Raw genomic sequence first — 9915 nt, 5'->3', positions numbered from 1 at the left:
ATCTAGACCAAAATGTGTGCGAGTTTATCAAGCAGACTTTATTTTTTCCTTCTGGTGTAAAGAAACTTTAAATCCAGATGAGATTTTTTCCAAAAACCCAGCAGCAACATTCCCAACATGTGTCTCCAAGAGGCCGATAGCACACGCTACACGTGGTCCTCAGATGATCGTTTATTGTTTAACCCCGTCTGATTATGGGAGAGATGTTACTGCGCTGAGATCCAGCAGTCGTTTGCTGGGGAGTTCTTAATGGTTTAAACTCTCATCGTGCTTCGAGGCCTCTTCAACAGTATTGTTGCCAGAGGAATGTTGATGCGTGTACATAAATGATAATGAGACACCAGAATCCAGCCTTGAGGATCCTCTCTGAGGGTCACGATCAGCTTGCTGTACCCTAAATAAAAAAAGGAGAGAGTTAAGTGGTCGCAAGAACATTTCACCAAGTAGCTGCAATAATAAAGATCGTAAATGCACCATTTGTGCCACGGCTGCAGCATTCGCTCCAAATATTTTATGTAATAAACCAGATTGTCAGGAGTCAGATTCTTTATGAGCCATCTGAAAACATTCTGATGCAAAAGACACAAAGGCTGCCTTTAAATCTGCCTCATTTTCCTCTTGTAAAAAATTTGTTTATGGTTTAATCAGCCGATACTTGTGACAATCTGCAAGCATTTAAACCAGGAGAGAAATATTTGCCTGTTGAGAACTGAGTAGAATTATTTATCAAATTATTTAGTAGATAATTACAGCCCAGTTATTTCAAAATAACTGCCTCCTGGATGAATGAGACACTTGTATCAGAGTGATGTAATGACTTTTATTCCTCATTTCTAACACCTTTCTCTTTATTGTCATTGCTGGTTTCCATGTCTACAACCAGTTAACGGGCCGTGAGAGGGTTTTTACCAGCCTTTGTGCCAGCACCCATGATGGGAATTGTGTATCATAATTTGAATGGCATTTTTTTTATAAATTAAGATTAAAAAATGGGGGTACATTTTTAAAGAATGCAATAAAGAGGACCATCACCCTGGATAAACCTTCTTGTCCTTTCAAACCAATCTAATAACGAAGAACACAAACACGTATTACATATCAGGTCATTGCGTTTACATTTTATTCCCATTTTTTCCCCTACAATCTGCCTAGCGATGTTAAGCTTCCTGATCCTGAGACTGGCCTGTCTGACCTTGCAGATTATTCACACTAACACCACTTGTAGCCGTTCTTTACTGTATGTGGTGACGAGACACCAGCCGCTACAGGGCCATGACCAGTTTATACGGAGGAGCAGGAGTTCGCTAATGACAGACACTTTTATTCTTACCCAACTCACAATCCCTCAAAACTCATAACTTTGCTTTGTGTTGGACTGGACTCCCATCGGAGCCGCGTTAATCTGCAGCTCTGGCACATGTGACCGCCTGCAGCCGGAGTGACTTATACTTACATTGAATACAGTCTCTGTGCCTCTGTTATTTCTGCAGGAGGAAAGGAGCCAAAGAGACCGACAGTCCCGCTGCCATTTCCAGCTGCCAGTGGCAGTCAACGGACGCCGGCCCCGGCGCTGAACGGGAGGCTGTGAAACGCTCGGAGCTCCTTGCGTGTTCGAGTAAACACCCGCTTTCGGTCCGAGGCCCCTCCAAGGGTCAATACTCTGTTACATCACAAAAGCTGGATTCATGAGTAGATGCAACAAGGTCTAAGTGGAGGCAAAGAGGTGCACAGAGCTGCCTCTCAGTCGCTCTTTGTCACTATCTCCTTGCATCCAGCCCCTCTAATTTCCCTCTCACTGATTCTAATTAAACGTCCAATCTTTCATTTCATATTGCAGCATCTTTCTTGATGTCGCTGCGCTCCTCCTTTCCGGCCCTTTCATTTTTGGCAACGCTCACACCCTCGCTGTCTGCCCTCCATTTTTCCCAGGTAACCGCCGCCACTGGTTGTCTATGTTACAATGCAAGAATCACAAAACTCTTGGGTTTTAAACTTAGAGACCCAGTTGGGAATCAACTCTGCCTGCATTACGCAAGGAAAACCACTGGGGTGTCATTTAGGAGCTGCCTAAAGCCTTTACATTTGGAACAGATTTTGCAAGGTGTGCAATTTATCTGACATGCATTTTGGAGACAAAGCAACCTCTGGTGGTTACGCATGCACGACGCATTCTGTGGGAGCCCGTCTAAAAATACAGATTTACACAAAGCTGCGCGATTCAAGGAATGACAGAGAAATGTTAGTGGTGCCTACAAATCCAATCAAATGATCCCCTCATACGTGCAGAGGGCTTGTTACCGAAAGTCTAATAGTTAAGATACAAAGAGTAAATTGCTACCTAGCAACATGCTACTATATTTTTCTTTGAGCATATACAATAATTAACTTTATATATACATCCCCAACCAGTGCTTATCCAGCTGTGTATTTTGGTGCACGACCAAGCTGAGGCCACTGTCATTTCCCAATAAGGACTCCGTCTTTTGCAGCCTTGTTTCATATGAAGTCTACAGACCGAAACCGCCGCACTTGTCCCAGTTAACCAAACCTTAATGACAGGCCTGTCTAAAGCTGGAGTCTGTAAAAATGCCTGCGAGCACTTCTATTTGTCTATGTCTGTTTCCTCTCCTCCGCTCTGACTCGATGTGCGCTGTCACTCTACAGTGCGTCCGCGTTTTCATGCAGCCATTAAAAAAAAGAAAAAAGCTGCCATCGGCGTCATGTGACTCAAATGGGAGATACTGTAAGTTTGCATTCTATAAAATTTGCTTTCATTGCTTCCTCCTTTCAACAGGTGGGATGTGAGTCCAGCTGAGCGTGGCCAGCTTCTTCTTTTTTCTCTCTTCTCTTTGGGTTCTATTTTGAATGGGGCCTTTGTACAAAACTCATTAATATTATAGTACAGTCACACCTATTTTCGCGAGCTGAACTTCCTGCACTAATCCAAACTGGTCGGAAAGACACAGATGGACTTTTGAGAATTCCTGGTGTTTGCCTCCCACTGGAACAGCGGGCCTGTGTACGGGCCAGACCCTGGCCTCATGAAGGCCGCTCACTAAGGCATCACTGAGGCTCATTTCACCCAAAACATCCCTCAAAAGGCTTCATTTACCTGCAGATGAAAGATGAGCCATTTAACCCCTTCCTCTAGCCTCCGCCTGGCCCCTTGACTCTGTCATCTGTTTACGTTCTGACACATAAACATCCAAAGTTCCCTCCCTATCGGGGGTTTCCGTCGCATGACATGGAACAGTCATGCTGGCGGCAACATGCATGTTGGGAAAATATGTCGCCTTCAGCAGATTAAATGCTCGCTGTGTTCTGTGCACGTACTTTCAACCGGTCTCGGGTTCACGCTTCACAAAGTGTCGGTGGTGCCTTTGAGCTGAAAATAATAATCATCCGTTTTTGCACATCTACTCTCACACCTGCAGAGGCTTTGGATAATTCAGTGTTATTCAGCCATCTAAAGCCCCTCTGGTCGTCCATGGCAATTTCAAGGCAGTCTGTAATTTTTTTTAAATCATAATTTGGGTGCACAACTTATCTATAAAGTGTAAATTAGTTGAGGGTGTATGAGATTATGGTAATCCAGGGTTTTCACTGATGTCATGGGAGCAAAAAAAAAGAAAAAATTCTGCATTCAAGGCTCAGCAAATATGATATCAAGGCTGACTCGCGGTGCAAAATCCAGCGTTTTCTTAAAATACGCAGCTTTTCCTAAAGGGGGCGGAGCTTACGCCACCATTAAAGGACTGCATTCAGGCCGCTGCGAGCTATGGAGGAATGCATGTTGGCAAACAGGCATCAAAGAAAGTGGCACCCCTCAAGCAAAATATCACACCCACCGCCACAGATGACACACCACTGTTCACACACTCGCTGGCACCACGCATCTGCTTTACATTAACGTTTATATGGCAGGATGCAAGCTTAAAGCTGCATTCATTGGAATCAAGTGAAGAAAAATGTTTTATTTTTTGTATCCAGATAGATTCTCTTATGTAGTGAAATACAGGAATCATGCAGTGAAAGAAAACAGGCAATGAACAAACCTGTTAAGTTATTTTTCCAGATGTTATATGAAATATACTGTTTGATTGTGGTAGGAGCCTTGGGCTACAATGGGATGGCTCTTCCCTGTCAGAGAGTAAATCTCCCTTCAGGGAACAAAGCGGCCTCGAGTCGGATGAGACGAACGAAGACCTTTTGACCAGATAGTGATGGACACACCCAACATTCTTCACATTGCAGCTGACCGGGCAACAACATTCAATCCCGGACTTCACGGGCCCGTGCTCATATCACGACCTCACACTGCTGCATCTGCGCTGGTCATTCCCAATGTTTCTGTTTCAGTGAGTCCTTGTCTGGTTCTGTAGGACATGATGGAACAACCCCCCCTCCCCGAATAAAAACAACCCGCCGGTGCAGTTAACATCACAGCTATTGTGCAGGAGATGCGGCCGACAGACAGCTGAACTACACGACACGTTCCTGATTTAGACAACAGATGAGAATAAAACCCGATGAACGTGCACGTCCCGGCCCAAACGTCTGCCTGCAGCTCTCCCTGTGGAAAAGCAGCTTACTGCACCGCTTCTCCCGGCTGGCTGGCTGAAAGTTCTCTCTGAAACAAAACTCTATTCAGGTCAGATTAAGATCACATTCTGAGGGAGGACAATGGGACCACTGATCTGGGGCCAGCCGAAATAGAGAAGATTGTTTTGCTGACCTTAACTGAGATACACTTTAGACGACCGCTGTTGCAGGAAAGCAACCGAAGGCACTTAAGGTAAATCTGGACTGAAAGGAGCTGATCCAGTTCCTCTAATCCCATCAGTTAAAATGACCATGCAAAGCTTTTGGATTCTATATAGTCAAACTTTACATTCATGCAAGGCAACAAAATAGTTTATGGCCTTTTAATGGGTGGTTTAATCTCCACAGATCAGAGAAAAATGCATATCAGGTACGTAAATATGCTACTAAAAACTGTACCTGTTTAATAAAAAGCTGCGGCCGCTCACAGGAGCTTGGTTTTGCTTCACATAATGATAATGGGGCAAATGTTCCCTTAAATGTCTATAATTACAGCGTGAAATTGTGCTTGCGCATTCAGATTCAAGAAACAGCTCACGCATAACAGAATTAAAGTTTCTGTACAGATCCAGATAAACCAGATATGATATAACTCATATTTTTAGCTCTCATTAGTCTTTCTGCACAGCTTTTCTATGTTCATTCCCAATCTTTCAAAGAAGAGTTAATATTTGACAAGTCAACACATTTGTGCGTCTAATTTCTTCACTTTTTGTATCTGCTGAAATTATTGCAAGATACGAAATAATAATAATAATTTGGTTTGAGAAAACAGGGCTTGACGAGACCATTGTATGCCTGTTTTTAAAGTCTGGTTGCTGGATGTGTTTGATCCAGATAGTCAGTCTAATAACAGAAGTCAGTGGCCGCTTTGCTCTATCAGTGCACGAACCTCAAACATAACCACGCGTGTTGGGTTCAGATGTACAGATCCTATGTATAGGCCAGACCTGAAGACAGCTGCCGTTGGCACCACCGCAGATTTTAGCTACTGGTAATCAGTTCCTGCTGAGCCACACGGAACCTGTAATGAGACGCGTAGCGTGATGAGGTGGTTTTAATGGGAGACCCAGAATTATAATTACTATTATTACAAGTCAACCCTCCCTGTAAAACACACATGTATGCACTCTTTCACTCTTTCACCCTTTCCTCGAACACTACAGGTTTCCAAACTGTGGGGCGTGTAGCAGTAGTGGGCCATAAGCATCAATTTGGCGGTGCAAGAACAGGAATGTCAGTCTTGTTTTTTCTTACTTTCTATACAGAAATTGAACTTACACTTCACAGAACCCCTATAGTTGCCATTAAAGGGATCTGATATTGGAATTTCTAACACATGAACCAAAATCAGAATTTAGTTTTTCTTACTAAAGAAGAGGGAAAGAAGTCATGTCTGCTCTTGGACTGAAATGTTCTTGCAGGGTCATGAGGCAACATACGCACATACATTATAAAGCAGATGGGACGATACCACACGACCGCCCCAGAACCCGTCGTCATGAATCATGTGCAGCACAAGCCTGTAATAACATGTGATCGTGTGACATCTGATCCCACCTTTGATACTCACAGCTGTGACCGAGGAACCCTTTGATAATCCAGCACGCCCGCACTAAGATTAGATCTGACATGCAGATTTTTACAAAACAGTTAATTTGACCAAAGGAGATCACCACCACTGCACGCTTCGAAGGACTGACCTTTGAAAATCCAAAAAAACATTGATTATTACATAATGTATGGAATTTATGGAAAGATTATTTGAATGTATGTACTGAAAGTTTACAGGAAAGAGGATTCTTATATTCAAACACTCCAAAACTCTGTTTTGCATAATCTCCAAATAAGCACAATAGAATTAATGTTTAATCCACCCACGCTGCGGTTAATGTTTAATCCACCCAATTTCAACCAGACGGAGAGCACGTTTAAAATATTTCACTAAGAAGAACAAACAATAACCTACTGTATATGTATATTTAACGCAGCAAGTAGAAAATAAGTTTTGACCAACGTGCTGCGACGTCGAAGGAAACATTTAAGAAAAAGGAAAAAGGGACGCAACCGCAGATTTTGAAATCGCGCGGTTATCCTTGAGGTTGCTGCTTCTGCGTAAATGGCTGCAGGCCAGCAGGATCACTGAGGCTCTGATCCGAACAGAAAGGTCATACGGAACCGAGGAAGATCCTCGCAAACTGAATGTCAGTCAAATGACTGGAGGGGATTCCTTTCAGCATCCTGACTACATTATATTTTTACATTATGTTATATTTTGTCAATTAAATGGGTGTAAATAAAGCTGTGTCTCTGGTGTGATGAGTCTCCCTGCAGAGCTCTGTGTCTGAAGGGAGGCATTCATTAGAGCGCTCCACCACCCACATGCAGTTTACCAACCTCTCAACCTCACATTAACAATCTCTAGTGTCTGTGTGTACATAATGTGCGTGTTTGTGTTAAAGTGGGCTTGGCGGGACTGAACTTTTCCGCTCAGACCCTGGTTCCACTGACCTTCGCAAAGTTATTTTCTTCGGCCAGTTTGTGTTGGATATGAATGACAGGTTACCCCTCAAATAAACAGAGCGGAGATATTCAGAAGGTTTTCTCACATGTGCAGCCGTGATGTCAAACTATACAGGGATGCCAGAAAGAATAAGGATCTGTTTATTCAGTCAGTTCTAGGCTATGCTATAGCTGCTTTAGCAGTTGGTGTTGGTGCCCCAATAGATGAAGTAACCTGGAATGAACCCCCCCCCCGCACACACACACACACACACACACACAAACACAGTGCTGGTAATAAAAGAATCATGTGGCCGTCAGTTGGGGAGAAGACAGACAAACATCCCATGGTGATGTGAGAGGTTAGCGATCATGTGCCACTGAGGCCAAGGACGGAAGGTGTTGACGCTAATGAATCCAGAATCATCCCGGAGAGCGATCCGAGCTGCTGGTATGTCAGCCGGCTGGTTGCTAGAACACAGTCACCTGCCAGAATTATCCTAGACATGCTGAGCTGTTAGTCTGTGGCTTGATGTGGTGAGACGGGCAGCTAGGGAAAGCTCTGCAGACACAATGGAACCTGGCCAAAGTGGAGTAGAGCTGTGTGAAGCTCTGGCAGTCTAACATGAGAGAGATTTTTTTTTCTCTTCTCTTTTTGTAGAACACCCAAACATTTTGTTTGGTTAGCTCGTGGTGCTGGGATGAAGGCCAGGCTTTCCGTTTGTGGAATTTAGGGAGAGCGAGAGTGTGATATTTAAATCACATAAAGAGCAAAGCAGGTTCTGCAAAGCATAAAGTCTAAATTCAATTATATGATAAAATGAATGTCTTCCTTCTACCCCATTAACAGATTCATATTTGTGTCCGCTACTGTTATCACAACAGGATGAAAACCTGGGAAAAGCTGCGACTTGGACTTTAACTGTTGAACAAAATCATTTTGAGGATGTTTTTTCGGGGAAATACTGGACATAGAGTGGTCACGTGCTTTTGCTTCACGAGTTAAAAACACTAAAATGTGCGTTATATTTTTACACACCTTGATTCACGATGTCTGCTGTTCCAAAAATGACCACTAGATGTCTCCCTTGTCACAATATTGCTGTTGATTTCTTTCCCTCTAGGATCGTCAAAAGTTCAGAATGTAAGATAAAATAATATAATTTGGAAATTATCCAAAAAAGATTAAAAAGATAATTTGGCAATAATCCACTAGAATCACAAATTTAAAAACAATAAGTTGATGATTACAATTTACCAACAGTCAATTTTTGTATAAACCGTTTCAGTTAAACTTAATCATTTTGGAAGTAAGCATAAATTTCAAATTCACATGAAAACTCAAACTCAAACTGAAACCAAACAGTATTTTATTTAAGTTCACAAAGGTCGAAGGAAAAAAAAACTATTTACATAAACAATACTGAGACTTATCATTGTCAGAATTTTCTTTTAGTATGGACAAATCATGTTGTTCATGAAAAAAATAGCTTCCTTTTTATACACAAATGAAGGATAATGACAAGCAGAAAGGAAGGAAACAATTGAAATGCATTTAATATTGGCCATCAGAGTGAAAAAAGGGCAGTTTATTCAGATAAGTAAGAGTCTTACAAGTCACCACCCCATAATAGGTCCGTAACAGTGAACATCGTCCATCCTTCTGCCTCATGTCTGCCCACACTCTGTCCAATTCATCAGGTCTCATTCTGGCTGAGTTAAACAGATATCGGTAACAGCAGGCATTGTAGCGGACGTGTTTGTCTCCGACCCACCGGGCACTGTGGGTTGGTGCCACACCCGCCCTCTGAGCACAAAAGCCTACAAACACATCCACAGGTACGGGCAAATGCACCGCCGACGCTGCCACGTACACCTTCCGGATCACATCCTGGGACAGGACATAAGCAGTCCCATCACAGTATTCAGGCAGATACTTGCCAGGGTACAGAGCTGGCGACAAGTAGCCAGGGCTGTTGGGATCTCTTTCTGGTGATTCCCTCTGGATCACCCTACCCAGATACAGATTCTCAGGGTGCCTGTGCAGGCCTAGAAGATAACCTCCAATGGAGGGGAGGTTGAGGAAAACAGCATCCTCGGTCAGCAGAACAAAGCGTGCCACAGGACAAAAGGTGATCACCCAGCGGAGTGCAAGAATTGTCCTCTCAGTTGGGCCACGGAGCGAGGAATCATCCACAGAATGACCCTGGACGACGTCTCCATGGAGGTCAGATTCAGCCATGAGAGCCTTTTGTGCAGCAGAAGAGTGAGATGATCCCAAGAAGAAGAGAACATGTGATGGGAAGCCTTGGATGGAAGTCTGGTTGGCCCACGTCCTCCTGATAGCATCTCTTTGTGTGTTATTAGCCACCGAACTAAAGACTAGGGTGAGGAGAAAGAGGTCAGACTTCCCGCAGGCACTGGGGTTAGCAATCGTATAATCCTGGGATATATTTTCCCTGGCGACGCTCAGGTCCAGCTTCCTCGCTTTCTCCCTCACGTCGATAACCATGCCATCCGTGTAAACCCCAGGGGTGGGCTGCAGGAGGTACTCCTCTACAAAGTCAGCCCCAAACAACAGGGCATGGAAGAGAAGCACATTGAAGAGAAGGAAAGACCACTGGTGGGTGCGCAGTTTGCACAGGGAGCACTGGAACATGGCAGAAAAAGAACTCATGAGCCTACACAATTAAAATTTATAATCAACAAAGAATTAACACGGTACCTGCATGACTGCTACTAATAACAGTTTTGTTTCCTCTGGTTTTAATGGAAGTCCTTCTGCTTTAATCAGTTCAGGAGCAATACAGG

At 43.6% G+C, this 9915-nt stretch overlaps 1 protein-coding gene across 1 annotated transcript; it reads right to left on the bottom strand.

The window, feature by feature from the left end:
* Positions 1-8522: 8522 nt before the first annotated feature.
* Positions 8523-9908, bottom strand: b3galt9 (beta-1,3-galactosyltransferase 9). Its single transcript, XM_003965282.2, has 2 exons — positions 9830-9908; positions 8523-9754 (listed from the first exon to the last, which is right to left on the bottom strand). Exons 1-2 carry the CDS (start codon positions 9833-9835, stop codon positions 8660-8662), a joined length of 1101 nt encoding a protein of 366 aa, XP_003965331.1. The 5' UTR covers positions 9836-9908; the 3' UTR covers positions 8523-8659.
* Between the last annotated feature and the right edge of the window lie 7 nt (positions 9909-9915).

Source organism: Takifugu rubripes, chromosome 6 (genome assembly GCF_901000725.2).
Source record: "Takifugu rubripes chromosome 6, fTakRub1.2, whole genome shotgun sequence".
NCBI lineage: Eukaryota > Metazoa > Chordata > Actinopteri > Tetraodontiformes > Tetraodontidae > Takifugu > Takifugu rubripes.
Note: the sequence above shows the minus strand (reverse complement) of the source record. Positions and strands in the feature narration are given on the sequence as shown.